Below are 22767 nucleotides of genomic sequence, written 5' to 3'. Positions count from 1 at the left end.
CTTAATGCTATTGGCTTAATTTCAGTGTCTTATATATTAAACCAGCTAACATTTTATTGCATTTATTTAAAGTCTGATAATATGATGAGCTCTGATAAAGGCGATAGTCCTTGAAATAGAGGCAGTTGAAAAAAATGCAACTAAATAGTATTAAACTAAAAACTGCCCATTGTATCCAAATAATCAGCTGTCATCCTGTGAAACGGGAAGAGCAGATTGGCTCATCACTTTGGAAAACTGAATGGCACTATATACCAAAAGCTATTTATTTGCCTTTTGGACATACTCCTTGTGAGCTGCTTGTTTGTTTTAAGACATTGGAAAAGGAATTACAAGATGGCCAAATAAAGCAGGAAGAGGAACATTAGTAAAGATGAAAGCCAAAATTAGTAAAATAGGAATATAGATCAGAAAAAATATAAATAAACTAAAAGCTAGTTCTTTCAAAGCTCCTATAAAGCTAACAACACCTTATTAATCTATTTTAATATATGAGCGAGAAAGAGAGAGCAGAAGAGAGAAAAAGAGAAAGAGAGAGAAGAATAGAGAGAAAGAAAGAGAGAGAGAAATATGACCAAGATTATGAACAGGAAAAGAAACAAAATAACGTAAGAGGCCAGGCGCGGTGGCTCACCGCTATAATCCCAGAACTTTGGGAGGCCAAGGTGGGTGGATCACCTGAGGTCTGGAGTTTGGAACCAGCCTGGCCAACATGGTGAAACCCTATCTCTACTAAAAATACAAAAATTAGCCAGGTTGGCAGTGCACGACTGTAATCCCAGCTACTTGGGGGGCTGAGGCAGGAGAATCGCTTGAATCTGGGAGGCAGAGTTTGCAGTGAGCTGAGATCGTGCCACTGCACTCCAGCCTGGGTGACAGCCAGACTCCATCTCAAAAAAAAAAAAAAAAAATCATAGTAAATGAATATTAGAATGAAACAGACTAATGAATTCAGAAACAGATCCCCACACAATTGGGTACTTGATTTAGGACCATGATGGTGCTGGTGGGAAATGGGGACAGTGTCTTCAATAAATGGTGCTGGGTCTACCAGATACCATAAGGAAAAAATGACTTTTGACCCCTCTCTTGTACTAGGTATAAAATTAACTAGAGATAGTTTGCAGATATAAATGTGAAAGACAAAGCAATAAAGTTTCTACAAGATAATCTAGAAGAAAATCTTCATGACCTTGGAATAGGCAAAGATTTCTTAAACAGATTACAAAAAGCTCCCAGTATAAAGAAAAGGGTCAATAAAAATTAAAATTAATAACTGCTCATTGAAAAACATCATTAAGAGAGTGAAAAGCAGGCCGGGCGCGGTGGCTCAAGCCTGTAATCCCAGCACCTTGGGAGGCCGAGGCGGGTGGATCACGAGGTCAAGAGATCGAGACCATCCTGGTCAACATGGTGAAACCCCGTCTCTACTAAAAATACAAAACATTAGCTGGGCATGGTGGTGCGTGCCTATAATCCCAGCTACTCAGGAGGCTGGGGCAGGAGAATTGCCTGAACCCGGGAGGCGGAGGTTGCGGTGAGCCGAGATCGTGCCATTGCACTCCAGCCTGGGTAACAAGAGCGAAACTCCGTCTCAAAAAAAAAAACAAAAAAAAGAAGAGAGTGAAAAGCAAAGTATAGAGTAGTTGAGATTTGGTGATACATAGAACTAGTTTGCACCCGTGATACATACGGAATTACCCACAAATCAAAAAGAGAAAGACAAATACCCCAATAGAAAAAATGAATGAAGGACAAAATATACATGTTATTTATTTATGTATTTTGCCAGGGCATGTTCTCATCTAATATATATATATATATATATATATATATATATATATTTTAATGTAGAGACAGGGTCTCTTTTTGTTGCCCAGGCTGGTCTTGAACTCCTGGCCTCAAGCAGTACTCCCAGTTCAGCCTCCCAAAGTGCTGAGATTACAGGCATGAACCACCACACCTGCCCTAAAATGCATATGATTGATGACAAAGAAAGTGGGGAAGAGGACGAATGTCTTTTCTCGGCAAACACGACTCTAGGAAGTTTTCTTAGTTTCGACCTGTGACGATATTGAGTGGCAGCACGTTTTCACTGGAGGAGCATGGCAGGAAGGCCGCTGGAATACAGAAACTAAAGTTACGGAGCCCTGGTCACAGACTGAGTTAAAATGAATGCGCTGGCCTGAGTCAGGTGGTTTATGAAAAGTAGAGCAGACATTTCGCCTCAGAGAAGACAGCTACAGCCCTTAACTCACCCAGTGTCAAAATTAAAGCGGCATCCATAATAGATGCTTCAGGGGAGTGGCATACGCAGAAGAAGAACGTGAAGACTCTTCCGCAACTGACATTGGTTAACTACATTCAGAAACCAGACATCTGTGCTACAGTGGTATCTGTTTCCTACCCAGCACAGTAGTCACGACCAGTTTTCTCTTTACGTAAGACCCCTGTGTATCAAGACTTAATATTCTTTAGCACTTCAGCTGAAGCTTCATTGCAAAGAAATCATCTACCTAGTCCAACCACTGATGGAATGGCTCAGACGCAGCAGTTACCTATGATTCCAGAATATCTTCAGCACTAACTGATGGATAGACTACCGACAAACATCTCGTGCGATTATCTCACCTAACTGGTGATGTTGACTGTATTTCCCTACCAAAAATGAGGACACTAGGCTGGGCAGGGTGGCTCAGGCCTGTAATCCGAGCATTTTGGGAGGCCAAGGCAGGTGGATTGCTTGAGCTCAGGAGTTTGAGACCAGCCTGAGCAACATGGCAAAACCCCATCTCTACTAAAAATAAAAAAATTAGCCTGGCGTGGTGGCACGTATGCCTGTAGTCCTAGCTACTTGGGAGGCTGAGATGAGAGGATGGCTTGAGCCCAGGAGGTGGAGGTTGCAGCGAGCCGAAATCATGCCACTGCACTTCAGCCTGGGTGACAGAACCAGACCCTGTCTCAAAATAAATAAATAAATTACAAAAAATGAGGAAACCGAAGCCGAGGACTTAAATGACTAACATAGAGACAGCAGAAGTAGAACAATGAGTGCTATACTCTGAGGTTTTCTCGGTCCAAGTTCTAGGCTCTTTCCATGCTACTGCAGTGAGTGAGTAAGAGTTTAAGGGTGAGGGGTGATTAGATTGAAGTAACGCGAGAAATCACATACCTGAAATACCAAAGCCAATGAGGAGTGCAATTGCTCCAGCCAGAATAATGATGATGCTAATTATGCTATGGGAAGAGAGAGAGAAACAGGAAATTACTTCACCATTCTTTCTGATGTGCCGCTTTACAACTGGGGTACAAATCTGCTGTGGGTAAGATACATTACATAAAGCATCTCAACTTTTTCTTTCACATAAGCATCTTCCTAGAAATGGGTACCTTAGAAAGGAATTTCAGCCATTCCATCCCCCTGGGGCTCTGCGATCAATGAAAAGAATGACCCTTGCCTCTGATTGTGCCATTTATTTTCCGCTTCCAGATCGGGAAGACCATATACGAAGACTGTTGGGGCAAGATTGATGGAAACACCTCTGTAAGGCCAGATGCCACTTGAGAAGGACTGGTCCCGCTCCCAGCCTTCCCTGAGCATCACTGTCCACCCTCCTGTGTCATTTGTCTCCCTGTCTTGTCTCCTTCCACAGACTTAAAACTCCACTAAGGACAACAGCCACGCCTTCTTCACTTTGTACCCACTCACACCTCGCCTACTGCACCCACAGGTCCTCAGTGGAAGTCTGTTTTCTCTTATTTAAAAAAATACATATTTACTACAGGAAGTTTAGAAAATATAAAGAAGCAAAAAATGAGACAAATAAATCACCCGTAATCCCGTCATCCAAACACAATCACTGTGTTTTGATATGATCCTCACCAATTTTTATTTTATTTTATTTTACTTTAAATTCTAGGACACGTGCAGAACGTGCAGGCTTGTTGCACAGGTATAACCATGCCATGGTGGTTTGCTGCACCCATCAACCCATCATCTAGGTTTTAAGCCCCACATGCATTAAGTATTTGTCCTAATGCTCTCCCTCTCCTTGCCCTCCACCCCCTGACAGGCCCAGGTGTGTGATGTTCCCCTCCCTGTATTTATATATTCTCATTGTTCAACTCTCATTTATGAGGGAGAACATGCTGTGTTTGCTTTTCTGTTCCTGTGTTTCTTTGCTGAGAATGATGGTTTCCAGCTTAATCCATGCCCCTGCAAAGGACATGAACTCATCCTTTTTATGGCTGCATAGTATTCCATGGTGTATGTGTGCCACATTTTCTTTATCCAGTTTATCATTGATGGGCGTTTTGGTTGGTTCCAAGTCTTTGCTATTTAAATAGTGTTGCCATAAACATACATGTGCATGTGTCTTTATAGTAGAATGATTTATAATCCTTTGGGTATATACCTAGTAATGGGATTGCTGGGTCAAATGGTGTTTCTGGTTCTAGATTCTTGAGGAATCGCCACACTGTGTTCCTCAATGGTTGAACTAATTTACACTCCCACCAACAGTGTAAAAGCCTTCCTGTGTCTCCACATCCTCTCCAGCATCTGCTGTTTCCTGACTTTTTAATGATCGCCATTCGAACTGGTGGCTCATCACAGATTTTTAATGAACAGATTAACAAATGACACCTGGGGAACTAAATAAACAAATAAGGAAGTATTGCTTACATATACTAAGTCCTAGAATTATTTGGCAGACATATTGTTCCAAGCAGCATTTATACCTTAAATCAATTATCCATTTCGTAACCTTAGGAGTAGAATAAATTTTATTGTCTCCATTTTATAGATGAGGATGTGACACGGGGAGATTAAGCATCTTCCCTGAAGTCCCGCAGTTGGCAAGTGGCAGAGCGGAGGTTAGAATTCATCTCTTAAATCTGTACCCAACTCCCCCCAAGTGTAGTAAGGACAGGAGCTCACGAATGGGGAGTGGCCCTTTTCTCTGCCAAGGAGAACATGCACTCCATGAGGGGTCGCCCACTTTAGCTGGTGAGAGTGACTCAGGCAGAGCAGAAGGCACAGGTCAAAGTGGTTTCTGGGAAGCTTGCCCATTGCTGCCTGTCCTGGCTCATACATCATCGGGCAGACGTCCTCAGCCGCCCTCTCACACAGCTGCCAATTCCCACGCTCCCAACGCCCACGCTGATGTTACTCAATAGGCAGGACAAAAGAAAGGCACAGGGAGGCAGAGAACGGCGCTACAGAGAGAAAAATGAAGCACGGGGCATTGCACTTTCTGCCCTGAATAGGCTCATTGTACCCCGCCCCCCTTGGCTCAGGAATGGGCCCACCAGACGGAAACAACAGTTCCCCTGCAGGCCAAGCCTTCATGAGGTGCAGCCACAGGGCAGCAAGCGAAGCTTTAAATAATAGGGCATCTGCTCAATTGATTCCAAGGGGAGAGCACATTTGGCCACTGCTCCTCTTCTTCCACGCCTCAGTGCAGCCTCAGTTCTTACTGGTCCAAGAGAGTGAGAACAGCTAGACGAAGTCATAGCGAGAGGCACCACCCGGCTGTCTTGGACTATGAGCCAGGCACCCAACTTGTGTGTAACCTAGGGTTTTCATTTACTTTGGGTAAATTACTTCAACTCTCTGAGGCTTGTTTTCTTTTTCTGTAAAATGGGAAAGAGAGTAATTCTTGCTTTACCTATCACAAAGGTTATGTATGCCCCCTCCTGCATACATTCACATGCTGAAGTCCTAACCCCCAGTACCTCGGAGTGCGCCTTTACTTACTAATAAAGTCGTTGCAAATTAATTAGTTAAGGTCATACTAGAGCAGGGGAGGGGTGAGTTCCTAATCCAACATGGGTGGTGTCCTTATAGAAAGGAGAATTTGGACACAGATGAACACACACACACACACACACACAGAGGAGAGAGAGAGAGAACACCATGTGAAGTTAAAAGCAAAGATCTACAAGTTAAGGAACACCAAAAGTTGCTAGCAAACCTCCAGAAGCTAGGAGAGAGACCCAACATATTCTCTCTCACCGCTCTCACACGTAACATACCCTGCAGACATGTCCATCCGGTCTCCAGCCCGCAGCGCTGTGAGATCATACATTTCCATTTCTAAGCCACCCGGTTTTCGGTACTTTGTTACCACAGCACCAGCAAACGAACACAAAAGGGTCGTTTCAGGATCAAATTAGATGATGAATGTGGCATTATTCATAAAGGGCTATTTATACATTACTTTTTACTATAAATAAATTTTACCTATAAGCGATTGCTGTAAGTTTATTATTCAAAGCTGTGACTTTTACGGGAAGGGACCTGAACTGTGACACTGAACAGATACCTGGGCACTGGCCAAGAAGAGGGGGACGTTGGAGTTGTGTGTTTCAGTCAAAGCTCCTGAGCCCCTCCACCACACCAGGCCTACGTTTCCCTTGCTGCGAAGACAGAACTCTGTCATCTGTCACCAAATTCCCTATCGGAGCAGGAATCAACTTGAGGTTGGTTCTGAACTAGTATTCCCTTGTGAAACAGTTCAACGTCCAGAGCCTTGGAAAGAGAAGCAGGACCTATCAGAGCAGCTGAATTAAATAATTCCTGTCTGTTGCTTATTAATTTTTCAGAAAGATGAATAAAATATTTCTCTCAGGTGTTCTGACATTGCTTTCTGATCTTTGCTTTCCCCTCAATAATTTCCAGTAACTATGCTACAGGAAATTTTTAATGCAAAACTATGTCTTCTAACCACTGCGTTGGGATTCACAGTGTACTTTCGGTACCCACTCATTACGAAAGGGCCCAAATAAAAATCAATGTTTTTGGAGGGCTTGCTCGTTTAGTAAACATTTACTAAGTACTTACCATGTGGAGGACATAGTGCTAGTCAATATGAAGGGAATGTAGCAATAATGTAAACAAAGTCCCTGCCCTCAAGAAGCTTTTAGTTGAATTGAGGTGACACACAAATACACTCCTTTGAAATGAACTGAGACAGAACGTGATCAGGGCTTTAGTAAAGAGACGAACAAAATTTCACAGAAATTCTAGGGACGCAGGAAGAGTTTAAACTCAGGGGAAACAGAGATAATCAAAGTACACTTCCATGAACAAATTTCAAAGAAAGTGAAGAGAAAGGCTTTATTCAGAAATATATTTAGCTGATCCATGCTGCTACACACTCTGTCCAAGGCAGAAACACAAAGAAAAGGTGTTATTTCTGCCACACTGGGAGTGCAGGGGGTCAGGAGCTAAGCATCGCACTTTAGTGCTCTGAGCGGTGGGCCGGGATGGTGTTTTCAGAAGCTGCAGAACTCAGCGCTCTCCAGGTGAAGGAGCAGTTTTGCAGCCTGGAATTCTGTTCCTGTCCCTGAGGAGGGTCTGGTTTAGTTCCCTCACGTGTCTGCCTCATCTGCTGCTGCCTTCTGCAGCACTTGGAAGAAATTGCGCATTTGGTAAAGCATAATATGTGCATTCCTGAAAGGTCTCACATTCTGTAAAATTATACAATAAAGGTAAAAGGCCTTATGGGGAAAAATAGGGTTAAAGGCAGACTGCTGGAAACCTGTGCGACTTTGTAATTAGTCTACTAACAGAAACAATTATTGGTACCTCAGGAGATAACTTGGACGCACAAGGCAGGCAGCTCAGGAGGTCCAGAAACTACCTCAGGGGATATAAAAAATGCGCAAATAGAATCAAATGAACACTAGCTTCTGGGTGCCACGAGCAGCGTGGTTGCTTCGAAGGTGGGTGCAGCAGAAGTGCCACCTAGGACACGCAAGGGTAGGCTGTACTTCTCTGGAGAGGGAGCCCCAAGTGCAGGTGTTCATTAAAAAAAAAGTATTTAATATAATAAAAATAGAACTGAAAGCCATGCTAAGCCTTTCCCATTGATGTTCTCATTCTTTTCTTCTATTTCAACTCTCCTTCCTTTGAAAAATATGCATGGGAAGCGTCGCAACTTCCATGTTGAACTGCCATCATTCCTGTGTTCAACCACACATGAGCTCATGGATGCTCCAGAAACAAATACTGCAGCAGACAGCTGTATCACTGTGTCACACACCAAAAATAAATCAGGATAGAGACACCTGTCTCTTAAGGACAACCTTTCATTTATCAGAGGTCCGTGAGCATGGCATAATAGCCGACGCGTATCAGGCATGTGTGTCAATGCTTTAATATACGGTATCTCGTTCAAACCTACAGCAACCCCGTGAGGTAAGTCTTGCTCTCATTACCTTTGTACATGTGGGGAAACTGAGGCTTAGCTTGAGTAGCAGAGGAAGCTGCCACAGCTGGAAGGTGACAAAGTCAGGTTTCAATTTGAGGAAGCATGACTTACAGATTTGAGGTCTCAACTATATGCTGTACTTCTAGAAAAAGCGGCAGGAGGCCCCAGGTTTGGAAGGCTCCTCTCATCCCCACCCCGAATATCTCCTCGAGCTCCTTTTCTGAAAACAAGAGCTTTCTGGATCTGCTACACAGTGTAGAGAGCCCTCAGTCCGGAAAACAGAAAACACTCTTTGTTTTATTCAAACATGAATGGTTTCTATGTTCTCGAGTTTCTACGTATTTCTCAAATACTAACAGAACTGGGAGATACCACATTCCTTACAGATTAAGAGTGTAGCTCCACGTGTATGACTGATAGATGTTTAAAACTCTCAAAACTACATTAATTTTGCAAATGTGTGATTTATTTGAATATACCATGCTGGATATTTGAGTAAATCAAGTTGCAGCAAACATATTACATTGTTCACAAACTAATGAAGTGACTAGGTATATAAAGAACGCTGAAATTGAAGACGACATTTATTTCAGCCTATTCAAAGAGGAGATTAAGGCTGGGTGCAGGGGCTCATGCCTGTAATCCCAGCACTTTGGGAGGTCGAGGCGGGCAGAGCACTTGAGGTCAGGAATTTGAGACTAGCCTGGCCAACATGGTGAAAACCTGTCTCTACTAAAAATACAAAAATTAGCTGAGCATGTTAGTACACATGTATAGTCCCAGCTACTCAGGAGGCTGAGGCAAGAGAATTGCTTGAACCCAGAAGACAGAGTCTACAGTGAGCTGAGATTGTGCCATTGCACTCCAGCCTGGGCAACAGAACAAGACTCCAACTCAAGAAAAAAAAGGAGATTAAAAGAGGGAAAGAAAATTTCTTTATGGGGGAAAAAGTCTTTTCCTATAAACTGGAAAAATAATTATTTTAAATGCTATGTGGAATACAGCACTGAGCTTCAAGGTAAAGCTAAGCATTTTCTGGATATTGATGAGCATAAGTTTTAGGTTTCTGAAAAGCTTAGATTGTCGTTTACTAGGTTTTTTTTTTTTGCTGGAGAATTCAAGGTGTAGAGTAGGTTTCCTGACCTCTACTCCTCTCCTGTATCTCTTTACACTGGTAAAGTCAAGGCCAGCTTTGGTCCAGGAAACTGAGAGCAGAAGCATCAGGAATGGTGAGTGCAGGCTTGAGGAGAACTTGGCAATGAGGAGCAATTATTATGTAGGGCTTGAGGGGTGTGTGTGGAAGAAAGGGGACATCCATTCCGGGCAGCCCCTGCTCCATCAACATGGCAGTGGATGACCAGGCTCTGTACTTGGGAAAGGAATTCCAGGGAACTGCATATAAGAGACTTGGCTGCTATTGAGTATCAGATCAAGGCATCCTCTTTTCTTTCCAGCTATCCGCAAGAATCACAACACAGTTTAGTGAATTCCTCCAAAGCACAGGCCCCAGAATCAAATCATGACCTGGGTACCAAAGCCATAAAACTAGGGAAACATGACCAGCAGATGGATTTCATCTTGTGTGCCAACAATCATTTGAATGACTGGTAGTCGTGGCTTAGAATATTGTGTTGAAAGACTGCAAGATTGTCTCTGTGCTCACAGGGAAGAGGGCCACCACTGAGTGTTTTCTCTCTTTCTCTTTCTTTCTTTTTCTTTCTTTCTTTCTTTCTTCCTTTCTTTCCTTCCTTCTCTTTCTTTCTTCATTCTTTTCCTTCCTTCCTTCCTTCCTTCCTTCCCCTCTTTCTTTCTTTCTTTCTTTTTTTTTTTTTTGGAGTCTCACTCTGTCACCTAGGCTGGAGTACAGTGTCATGATCTCAGCTCACCGCAATCTCCACCTCCTGGGTTCAAGCAATTCTCCTGTCTTGGCCTCCTGAGTAGCTGGGATTACAGGCATGTGCCACCATGTCTGACTAATTTTTTGTGTTTTTAGTAGAGATAGGATTTCACCATGTTGGCCAGGCTGGTCTTGAACTGCTGACCTCCTGAGTTCGAGACCAGCCTGGCCAACATGGAGAAACCCCATCTGTACTAAAAACACAAAATTAGCTGGACATGGTGGCGCATGCCCTTATTCCCAGCTACTCAGTAGACTGAGGCAGGAGAATCACTTGAACCCAGGAGGCTGAGGTGGTAGTGAGCCGAGATTGTGCCATTGCACCGCAGCCCGGGCAACAAGAGCAAAACCCTATCTCAAAAAAAAGAAAAAGAAAAGAAAAAAGAAAAAGAAATAGGGTGTTTGGCCTGTTCTCCATCACTCTGAAGGAAGAAGGGAAAGACAGAGCCAGTGAGTGAAAGTTCTAGGAGATGAGATTTAGACTCAAAATATGGAGAAACTTTCCAACAGAGCTCACTGAGGCTGGCCTGCAGTTGCATGTGCAAGCAAGGGCTGGGTCAACACAGAGGGGTGGAAGAGTTTCTAGTGTCACATAAAGCTTCAAACAATTTTGAAAGGCCCTTTCAAATAGTTATATGATTCTATAATCTGATATTCCCTGGGATTTGCTCTGACCTTGGCTTTGCCTGCACATGCCTCCTAAAACCTTTGTTGATAATGTAAGAATGATGGCTAATATTTGCTTGAGTACATTGGCTCATCTATCTAATCTAATCCCCACAACGACCTATGGAGATAGACACTATCCTTTTTGTTTTATAGATGAGGAATCTTAGGATTCGAATCAGTTGCTAGGCTTGTGTTTGTCCAGTTGTAACTGATGGAAGGACAGCACATATAATCCTACATAGATTGAAAAAAAATTCTCTGCCCACAGGAAGTGTCTTCCATCTGGGACTCTGGAAGGAAAACTGGAAGGGGCGTGAATATCAGGGGGAAATTTTCACAGTGTTAACAAATAGACACCTTTCTTTAAACCATATTTGAGTTTGCAGCCAAGCCATTCTGTTTTATTCTTAGGCCTGTCCCATTTAGACCGGCTCCCTGATTGCCACAAGCACACATCCGCATTTCCTCGTCGTCCTTGTGCGCGCTGTTTGCCACTGGCACAAGCAGAACGAGACAAAAGGCAATGCAAGTTTCATTACCAGTCCTTTTCCTAACCATACCTGTATTTCCTGTTCCTCCTTATTCTCACTGCAGAGAAAAAAACACTTCCACTAGCTTCCTTCAGCAGTCTAACTGATCCCATTGTGTCTAAGAACGAACCCACTCCAAACCTTTTATGACCCTCCCACAAAGGGCAAGCACTGTTAGAGAAGCCGAGTGTCCCATAAGCAGCCTGTGGGGCGTAAATGAAAACAGCCTACTTGTGTGCCTTCCAAACTCGTGGTTAAGAGAGACTGCAGGGGTGCTCGCAGCGCCTGGGCGAGGTCTGGCTGCTAATGAACGCTTCTTTTCATGGTCGCGGTTGCCCTGGCTGCTCTCCCATTCACCAGCTCTTCCCCACCATATCTTGGCATCCCCTTGCCCTCCCCACGTTGCTCCGCTTCTGCTCACCTTTCCTCCTCCAGCCCCGCCATAGGTAAGGGCAGGAGCACTGCTCAGGGACGGCCTCATCATTTCTGGAATGGATGAAACAAAAAGAAGGTGCTGCTCTCCCTCCCCTTACCCACTCCACAGAGAACCTGGCATTTCCTAATGGGGGCTCCACAGGGGTAGGAGTCATGAGCAGCCGGGGGGCACTGCAGTTCATCCTGTACCTGCCTCCAGACTCAACACGACTTTTTCCAAGGGCTATTGCGAGGGTCCAAAGAAACAAACTATCCTTTGCAAAATGTAAATGTTAGCTGTTATTTCAAAACTATAAATGTGAACTCTTGGCTGGGCCCGGGGGTTCATGCCTGTAGTCCTGACACTTTGCGGGGCCAAGGTGGGAGAATGGCTTGAGGCCAGGAGTAGGAAACCAGTCTGGGCAACATAGCGAGACCCTGCCTTTATTAAGAAAAAGTGAATTCTTATTTTTACTTTTCACTATCCCCAAATTTAAATAACTCCTCGTTGCTTAGGAAAGTTCATCTGTTCTTGCCTGGCGGTCGTGGAAAAGAAAAGAGAAAGTTCAAACTGATCCTAGAATTTAAGACCATCCTTAAATGTCCCAGGCTATTTTTCCAACCCTTCTCCCTCCCTTTAGGAAGCCCTGTCTTCACATCAGACTGCTCACTGGCCTGTTGCTGTCTGCTTAGGACACTCTTCCCCTTCTTACCAGGTAATCAGAAGTAGGCCCACCTAGAGCTCAGCTCAGCTCTCACTCCTTCCCTGAGTGTGGCTCTGGAGCGTACCCTCCCTTCTCTTTTTTAAATGGATTTAAGGGAGTAGCAAGGCAGGTGAACCTCAGGAGGCTGAACCTGTCGAGAAAAGGAGGAAGGGCTTGAGTGGCACTGGGGTTTGAGATGGGAACTGGGAGAGGGGAGCTAGGACCTGATAGGGCTAAGAGAAAGGACAGGGCAGGCTCCCCCTGAGGGGAGCATTTCTATTTAGCCCATTCTCCTCATCAGTCAGCGTGGTCATCAGTCACTGTGGTCATCAGTCACCATGACCTGGGCCTCAGGCAGATGGATGGCCTGACAGGGCGAGTGAGTTGTAATCTAGATTACCTTTGCAACACCCTAAAGCCACCATGACTGTTTTGACTTTTCATTCCTTTTCTTGCCTTCAGGAAACCTGTGCCTGTCACTGAAGAGATTCAGAGAAGCATTTGGGTTGGCTGCTTCTCAGAAAGCCTAGCCCTGGGATCAGTTCACTGTTTATTCATTAATGAAGCTGGAAACAAGTACATCTGTTACCCTCAGAGCTTTTCTCTGCGAAGGCCCATATACCTGTCTTAGGCAGTCTGATTTATCTATGTACAATGTCATATTTGCAGACTCCAGGGCTTCTGTCATCCACTCTCTCTATTTTATAATGCCGAAGTCTTCCCAGTGAAAAGTGGACTACTGTATCCTAGAAATCAGCAGAGGATGTATTGTTCTGCCTCCCAAAAGATCTACCAGGAGTTCCAATGCAAAATTTCACCTTCTAGGACCCACGTTCTCATATTTCAGTCTTGGGCCCAGTTCTGCAGGTGTAGGTGTGTAGGCCTCGTGAGCATTTAAGAGTGAAAATCAGGCTACCACGCCCACTCCTTGACGCCCGGCTTGCTTGAGCAATTTCCCAGCTGCAGCCCCTGGGTCTGCTCTGTACCATAACAACCCTTGCCTGCCTACACCAAGGGGTGTTCTGAAGCCCAAGGCAAGGGAGATGCTCCCTGTCCTAAGACGGAGACATCCTTAAGTAGAACCCTTCTGTGGTCCTGACCATCTGTAACAGACACAGAGGAAATTTCCTTGGCCTTCCAGCCTGGAATCTATAGTTTCCTATTCCCTGGAGCTGGGCTTCAAGCCAGGGCCTGCCTTGTGATTTCAGATTCTGCTGCTTGGTCTTTTTTTCTGTCTGGTCCAGCCTGACTTCCAGGGCAGTGATCTCAGCTTTCTCAGCAGATCAGTGCCGATGTCAGCACTCCCCCAGTAGAGACCCCCAGCCTGATGCTATGTGCTGTGTCCTGTACCCACCCCACTTCTGGCCGCCAGTCTGACCCTGACCCACTGAAGCCCCGGGCTTGACACTGACCCAGAGATGGGCTGCGGGGCTCTTATGACTCATAAGACAACTGTTTCATTTTTAAAGCCTTCTATATATTCTGATGCCATTTTCTAAAGAAAAAGAGTACGATTAAAATATAAAGTATTGATTTATGCATAGAAAGCTAAGAAAGCATACTAAACCTGAAAGTTTGCAAAGTTTGGACCAAAATATAAGCTCAAGAAGAGTTTACATAAACCCGTGACTACTCTCTCCCATCTCCCGTCACCTCCACACTCCATCCATTCCGAACCACTCTGGGTCCCTGACTACACCAGGCTGTTTCTTGCCTCCATGCCTTTGTCCCTATTATTTTGCAAGTTCTTGGAACATGGGAGGAACTTACCAAATGCTTGTTGAATAAATGCCCCACCTTAAAGGCTGCTTCCCTGGGAGCATCCAGCACAGCCTTTAAAATACGTTGAATTCATGAATAAATAAATATCCATACTGTGCTGCTAAGAGAAACGAACACATTCTTTTTTTGTTTGTTTTTGTTTGTTTTGTTTTTGTTTTTTTTTGGGACGGAGTTTCGCTCTTGTTACCCAGGCTGGAGCACAATGGCGCGATCTCGGCTCACCGCAACCTCCGCCTCCTGGATTCAGGCAATTCTCCTGCCTCAACCTCCTGAGTACCTGGGATTACAGGCACGCGTCACCATGCCCAGCTAATTTTTTGTATTTTTAGTAGAGACGGGGTTTCACCGTGTTGACCAGGATGGTCTCGATCTCTTGACCTCGTGATCCACCCGCCTCGGCCTCCCAAAGTGCTGGGATTACAGGCTTGAGCCACCGCGCCCGGCCCAGGAACACATTCGTAACTTTCAAGAAACCATTTATGGGAGAGATTATTAGTTATCTTTCTCTTTAAACAGTCTTTAAAAAAAGTTGCGGTATGGGAAATCTTGCTGATGCTACAAATTGTAACAAAACGCCTTGGAGGGTTGTGCATGGAAGAACTGGTTTGTGGTTAAGAAGGGAACCTAGAGAAGAAATTGATTCCTAATAGCTGTGTTTGCATACTTGTTAAATTTGAGTCCTCCTGGCCATTTCTCTCCACAAACAAGGTACGAAATAGAAGCTTTTCTCTAAAAGAGAAAGGACTTTGTAGGGAATGAAGAGTTAAATTTCCAGAATAGTGTATGCTAAATAGCCTTAAAAAAATCCTTACTAAAAATACTTAAAATGCTGAAAATAAACAAAACAAAACCACACACACACTTTTGAATACTTCGTTTTTGCCAGCAAGAAAAATGAGGGAGATTTGCAGAGGCTAAATACGAAACAAACATGAGTCCAGATCAGTAAGAGAGCGCTGAGCATACTGGCTACGCATTCCAGAGACCAAAAGCTTCTGTCTTCAGAGCCATGTCAAATACCGGAGACACAGCTAAGGGGCCATTCAAGCTGAGGACTCACTGCCAAGTAGGAGCCCTTTAAAATGAAATCTTGGTTTCAGGGATTTTGGGGACTGGAGGTGTTAAGAATCCAGGCCTCAAATCTGCATGATAACTGGCTTATATATACACAGTTTCGGGGAATATATATTTTCTTCTTTACCCAGCACCGAGACCAAGTAAGGGTGTTGCCTTCTGGTACCCTCCCTGCCCCAGCTTTGCTGTCCAGCAGCAAGCTATCAAGAACCTTAAGAGATGGAAGGCATTTATTTGGCCCGTCCAGAGTCACCTGAAGCCTGGGCAGCACTGAGCTATCTACGAGAATGACTGAGTTTGTCCTTCCAGCATGAGCCAAGCAGGGGTGGCAATCTGTCTCTCCCACCCCTGACCAACACAACCATGAAAACGGACGAGAGAGAAAAGTTAAGATCCAATGAACTTATCTGGAAATCTACAATCAGGAAAACTAGAAAGAAGTGACTTAAAAAAATGTTTTAAAACTTGTGTGTATATTATATGTTTTAAAGCTCAGTGTTGTTTATATTTTGGATTCTATGCTGGTTGGTGGGGGTAGTGGGCAGTACTACGACCTTGTTAATACTTACAACATATTTCTGAGCTTGAGGGAAGAATATTTAAAGTCCAAGGAGAGAGCTCCTTTCTTCACATGCTGTCCTTCTTCATGATGCATGTATGTAGCATTGGGAGGATAGTGCCTGGCTTCATGTAACGGCACTAAAGATGTTAGTTTCCTTTCCTGCTACTCAGAGGCTAAGGACCACAGCAAGAACCAAGGTGACTGTGGATACCGAGCATGCTGTGTTCCAAGGAAAAAGGGTGGAGGGCAGAGTTAGGAGAAGAAGGTCTCATTCAGAGACACCTAGGGGCAGATTCTGTTAGAAACAGAATCCTTTTAGACCTGGAAGCAATGCCTAGCCCGTTCTCCCTTGGTCTAGAAACTAATTAGCTTTGCTTCTTGCTAACCCAGAGACAAGAAAAGGAGCCAATGCTGGTATTCTGATGCTGCCACAGCTAAGTCACATCTTGACTTAGACTTAAGAAGTTAGGATAATAACTAGTTGTGTTAGTTTTACATTTATAATGTCTCTTAGTTTCTTCCATCTTTTAGTCATATCTTACCCAAACCAAGGACAGAATCATATTTTCATATTTCAGTCAAATACACCAGTTCCCAAGGGTCACTTTGAGTCTCGGGTTTCTTCCTGAGAAACCCAGGAAAGACCAAGTTGTGGCAGCACAAACCAGAGCCCTATATGCAAACAGGCAGGAGTGACTAGGGTCTTGGTCCTTTTCCATCTAGGCAATTTTTCTACTACCTCATGGAAAAAACCACTTTCCACCAGAAAAAATTTTCCATGGGCTGCCATCAGAGTCAAAATCTAGTAGGCTGGTGATATCCTGATCAGTGCTGAAATGGCATTTGTAAACAAAAAATAAAATTCTGAGGCCCCCCAACCATCTGAATGGAGCCCTCTTCTTGGCCAAGGGCATTCCAAAGTTATCCTGCAAAACTAGTTAAGGCTGTGATGGGAAGCAGAGGGTGTCAGATATGCCCCATTGTACACTTCTCTCTTTTGGAGTTCAAGAAAAGCCAACCAGCATTACAATCAACACAGGCTTTATCTGATAAAAACATTTACAATCTATTCTCTCTCTGAAGCCTGCTACTTGGAGGCTTCATCTGCATGATAAATCCCTGGTCTCCACAACCCTTATCATAACCTAGAAATTCCTTTCTATTGATAATTCCTTTCTATTTAAAATTTTTAAATCTAACTGTGACCTTGAAGCCCCGAACCCCTGCTTCAAGTTGTTCCACCCTTCTAGGTTGAACCAATGTAAAGCTTACATGTATCGATTGATGTCTTATGACTTCCTAAAATGTATCAAAGCAAGCTGTACCCTAACCACCTTGGGCACATGTCATCAAGACCTCTGGAGGCTGTGTCATGGGCACATCCTTAATCTTGGCAAAATAACATTTTAAATAGATGAAGACCTGTCTCAGCTACTTTTGTGCTCACACATTCCTTACATGAAATTCTGCTTCACCGTTCTGAAATGTGGCCCCTAGTTATAGGAGCTATCTTTTCCAGAAATTGGAAATGTAGTTCAACAATGGTCATGAGTGCTGCTTCCAGGTGTGAGAGGTCTGAAAGGCAGAGTTTGGCTTCATAGCTATTTGAATTTCTGGAATATATTGCTGGTTGGAAAGACAGTAGGTAATATAACTGAAATTAGAACAATCTTGATAAATCTGACGCATGTAGCTCTGGTAAGGAGGCATCTTCTCTCCGTGTGTAAAGTGGATTGTACCTGCTTGGACAGCCAAATGAAATGTCTTCAGGATGCTGGCGCTCATAAGCATACACCAGGCAAGGCCCTTAACTGGTCACAGCTTCCTCCTTCCCTGCCTCAGCAGTATAAGAGGAGCAAGTTCATTCTTAGGCCTTTTAAGTATTTTCTTTGTGATTTTATAATGTCATGTTTTATGCTGGGACTAGGTCTTGGAAAGTGAAATGAACGATTTATTGCAAAGGAAAAGAAATAATTGGATAGGAAATAGAATGCAGGGAATGGGAGGGTAGGTATAGTGGATGGGGCCCCTTATTTTTCCCTCTCCACTTCAAGTCTGGATATTCTCTGTAAATTCACTGATGTCCGTGAAGCCATGGGCACTGTAGAATGACACATCTGAATTATTCAGGCCCGGCAGCGGTTGCTCACACCTGGAATCCCAGCACCTTGGGAGGCTGGGGTAGGAGGAAGGCTTGAGGCCAGGAGTTTGAGATCAGCCTGGGCAACACACCTCATCTCCATAAAACAAATTAAAAAGTGTTATTTAGGCCCCAGAACTGCCCTTGTTCTTGAATTCCTTAGGGCAGATTCGGAGGGGATTATTATTTTTACATGTGGCTGCTAAGATTTCTGGGCCCTTTTTCAAACTCCTAAAAAATAGCTTTTTGGCAGGGAGCAGTGGCTCATGCCTATAATCCCAGCACTTTAGGAGGCCAAGGTGGGTAGATCGCTTGAGCCCACGAGTTCCCGACCAGCCTGGGTAACATGGTAAAAACCAGCATCTACAAAAAATACAAAAATTAGCTGGGTATGGTGGCATGCACTCGTAGTCCCAGCTAGCTGGGAAGCTGAGATGGGAGGATCGATTGAGCCCAGGAGGCAGAAGTTGCAGTGAGCTGAGATCATGCCACTGCACCCCAGTCTGGGTGACAGAGCAAGACCTTGTCAAAAAAAAAAAATGAAGCTTTTTCTTACCCACTTTACCAATTTAACAGTATTGCCAAGAATCTGTAATTTCATTATTGTTCCTTCAGGCACTTGAGGAACTAGGGAATAAAGTAATACCATGAAGTCCCCAGTGACACACGGGATCCTGTCAGCGCTCTTGCGAACTACACAGACTCCTTCTTTAGCATATGGCTTCCCTCCAGACAACTTTTCAGGGAAACTAGTGGCCATATGCATTAGAAACTGCCCCTGTGCCCTCATTACACCAGCTACATTTCTCTATCACAAATTTGTCACATTGTACTGAAATTATCTGGTCACACATTTGTGTCTCCTTCAGTCTCCTCTAAGTTTCTCAAGAACGGGGACCATGTCTTTTCATTTTTGTGTAACAGGATGTTACCTTTAAAGTTTCAACCGAGGTTCCGAGATACAATAGATGCTACATACCAAAGTGAGGTGCTGCGTCACTACGCAGGGTTTAAAAAGGGAATCGTTAAAGAACAGAACTTAAAAAATGAAAACAAAAGAAATCATAAAGTGAAAAAAAGAAAAGGAAAAAAAACTAACTAAATAAAAATGGGGTCTTCGACAGTCATTTCCATAATTCTTACCCACCTCACTCACTTTGACAATTATTTCCATAGTGCTTCGCTGCCTCGCTCAGATGAAGGCTATTACAAGCGCTCAGAGTAAGACAAGATTTGGGAAGATATTTCTTTGGGGAATATTTTTTTTTTGTTTTATGTGACCATCCTCCTGCCCTTCTCTAACACACAAATACAAAGCTTAGTTTGAAGAGCTTGTAATGTGTTCTTGATGGGGGTCAGGTGGGGGACACCATGGATTCAAATTTGAAACATACATAAGAAATTCAGCATGATCTAGGACAGATCAGAGCGAGAGAGAAGGAGAGAGACAAACAAACAGAGAGAGGGAGCAGAGAGCTGTGGGTCGCCACTCTTTTATGAGGCGAGGAATGTACATCCTTCCCCAGGGCAGATATCCTGGAAACATGTACAGTCCTCACCAATAGGAATACCTGGGAGAGGGGACTGAGCCGTGAGAGTCATGTGTGAAGTGGACTTTTGGGGAATACGGGGCTGAGACAATATCAGGCAGTTGAAGGTGAAGCCAGGTTTTCATCAGAGGCTTCAGAAGTTTCATCATGTATTTCTAGACATGCACTTTAAAAGGTCGGAGAGAGATAAAAAGAAATTATTCCTTTGATTATAACTACTGGTCATGCAGAATCAATTCATCAATCACATTTATTTCCCTAAGTGTCAGGCATCATGCCTGACTCATCCTAGGAATCTGACGACTGCTAAACGGAGCTAACCTGATTTTGGAACGGATTCTACTACTGTACCAAAATATGCCCATGACACAGCTCAACTGAATGGCAGCCCTTTCTTTCCCCCAAGATCCTTCAGGCCGTTGAAAGCAGTTCATATTTTTATTTCAGGGTAATGACTCCTTAAATTATACTTTTGGGTAGGCTTTATGTGAACAATTTTAGGTAGTTTTATGTGAACAATTACAATTAACTAAATATAAACACACATTTAAAAATCCATGCTTGATTATTATATATAAGTAAAAATAGTTTTCTAACTCCAGAGATACAATGTTATTATAACCCATATAAAGTCCAGATGTCTGTGGTCTACGTTTTGGCAGTGTCACAGTAAATAAAGTATCAGCCTAGCCGAAAAGTTTAGGTGAAATCAATGAATATTTAGAAGAATTTCAAAGGCATTACATGGATAACGCACAGCAAAACTTCGTCTTGAAAAGATCCTCTTTGCCAGCTTCCACCCTTCTTATTAGTTTCCTCAAATTTTCCCTTCCTAGAATTTCCTCAAAACTCTCTCTGAAGTTCACTCCCTACTCTCTTCTCCTCTATGCCCACCCTGCTGCCTATTTTCTTGTCCCCTACCTGCAGGTCCCTTGTCCTCTGTCCTTTCTCTCATTTTCTTTTCAGTCTTCTCTGGAAGATTTACTCCAATGAACTCATGATTGTGAGTTGGAGAATGTGGAGATTTAGCATAAAGTGCCAAGATTTTCATGAGAAGTTGGGTAGAGAAAGAAAGCCTATGAGTATTTAATTGTTTTTCCCCGTCGTTCCATGGAAGGGAGACTTAGTAAAAGTCAGCATCAGGAGTAAGAGGAAGAATGACCTGTTTTACTCAGTCTGAGGCCCGGCAGAAGCGGTCTTCCTTCACACCCAAATAACTCTCGTCTTTAGTTTGATAACAAAGTGAAACGTTAGAACAAGGAAGTTATTTATTTGCTTTTGTTCCTGATTAAAATATTTAGCATAATATGTAACTCATTGGTTATTGATAGCTGGGTAAATGAGTGGATTCGTGGCCTTACTGGGAGTACAGTTGGGGGGTAAATTAAGAGGAAGGCAGCTAAGAAGAGGGACATCAGTAAAATGGCGGGATAGGAGACTCTCACTCATATCCCCCACAGCAGTGATAATTTGGCAACCACTGGTGGATACAAGGGCCCTTGTGGGAGCTTGGAATCCAAGTAGGAGGTTGCAAAACCCCAGTGAAGCCCAAGACCAAGGAGGCAGGCTTGTGCCTTGGTGGCAGACTCACCCACCACAAGCTACAGATTCAGAAACAGCCTCATCCTCTGTGGATTCAGCTACAACTCCATTTGGTCTTGGTCCTGCCACCAGCAACATCAGACGAGGAGCCCAAGAGGAGTCACAGACACTAGCACCTCAGGTAACAGGCCATTGATCTTGGTCCCATCTGTGAACCACAAAGCAGCCTATGACCCAGTGTGAGTCCTTCTCTACTGTGCTCCTGGAGCAGTCCTGTTCACTCGACCTGTTGGGAGACGCAGCTGTCTGTGCCCATGGAGACAAACCTGACAATCTTGGTCCAACTGAGGATTCTGAAGCAGCCCTAAGACCTACCTTCAGCACTTCTCAGGCTCTGGCCTCCCTTGGTGGTCCTAACCACCCAAGAACCTGGCAGGAGACATGCCCATCCAGATCTGCAGAGGTAGGCCTGAAAACCTTGGTCTCAACTGTGGATGCTGAAGGAACTCTGACTTGGTTTCAGCCCCTCTTAGCCACAGACCAGAGCCAATGCTGCCTGCTTACTAACCCAGCAGGTTTCCTTCCAGAGACTTGGCAGGAGCCATAGCCATACACGCACCTGATAACAAGCCCACTGTCTGCAGACCTAACTGCAGTCCCTGAAGCAGACCTTTGCCTCAGTATCAGCCCTACTAACCAAAATCTAGGACTCCTCCAGATAGGATCCATACCTACCCAAGCCACTGGTAATGGGCCCACCAACAGCGGACCCCCACTGCAGACCCAGGAAGAGTTATGTAACTTGACTCCAACCCTGCTTAACTACAATCCTGGAGGCAATACCATCAGCTCAGGGAACAGAGAGGCAAATGTCCTTACCAGCCAAAACCAATCCATAAAGTCTAAGACGGATATTTGCTCCTTGCAATACATAAACACCAGCACAAGGCTACACAGATTAAGAAGAATCAGGCAAACATTACAACACCAAAGAAACTTGTAAAACTTCAGCAACCAATCCAAAATATGAAAATCTAGTAACTGCCTGACAAAAATTTAAAATAATCATCTTAAAAAAACTCAGTGAGATACAAGAGAACACAGACAGACAATTAAACAAAATAAGTAAAACAATGAACAAAAAGAAGAGTTTAATAAAAAAATAAAAACCATAAAGAAGAACTAAATAGAAATGTTGGAGCTGAAGAATACAATGACAGAACAGAAACATTTGATAGAGAGCTTCAACAGCAGACTTGATCATGCAAGAAAAAAAAATCAACAAACTTAAACACAGGTCATTTGCAATTGACAAAAAGAAAAAGAATGAAAAATAGTAAAGAAAGCACATGAGACCTTTGGGCCACCATCAGGTGATCAAATATATCCATTATGGGAGTCTTAGAAGAAGAAGCAAGAGAGAAAGGGGAAGACATACTATTTTAAGATGTAATAGGCCAGGTGTGGTGGCTCATGCCTGTAATCTCAGCACTTTGGGAGGCCAAGGTGGGAGGATTGCCTTAAGTCAGGAGTTTGAGACCAGCCTGGGCTACATAGCCAGCCAGCCAGACTCCATTTCTATAAAAAATGAAAAATAAGCTGGGCATGGTGACAAACACCTGTAGTCCTAGCTACTTGAGAGGCTGAGGCAGAAGGATCTCTTAAGCTCAGGAGTTTGAGGCTGTAG

At 43.8% G+C, this 22767-nt stretch overlaps 1 protein-coding gene across 2 annotated transcripts in view; it reads right to left on the bottom strand.

Annotated features, from left to right (window-relative positions):
- VTCN1 (V-set domain containing T cell activation inhibitor 1) overlaps positions 1–22767 on the bottom strand; it is a 62384-nt gene that overhangs the window by 23026 nt on the left and 16591 nt on the right. For both annotated transcript variants that reach the window (XM_032249609.1, XM_032249608.1), the window contains exon 2: positions 3173–3237. In XM_032249609.1, the coding sequence (XP_032105500.1) occupies positions 3173–3237 (65 nt within the window). The remainder of the gene's footprint in view (positions 1–3172; positions 3238–22767) is intronic.

Source organism: Sapajus apella, unplaced genomic scaffold (assembly GCF_009761245.1).
Source record: "Sapajus apella isolate SASKATOON/1434 unplaced genomic scaffold, GSC_monkey_1.0 scaffold69, whole genome shotgun sequence".
In the NCBI taxonomy this organism is placed as follows: Eukaryota; Metazoa; Chordata; class Mammalia; order Primates; family Cebidae; genus Sapajus; species Sapajus apella.
Note: the sequence above shows the minus strand (reverse complement) of the source record. Positions and strands in the feature narration are given on the sequence as shown.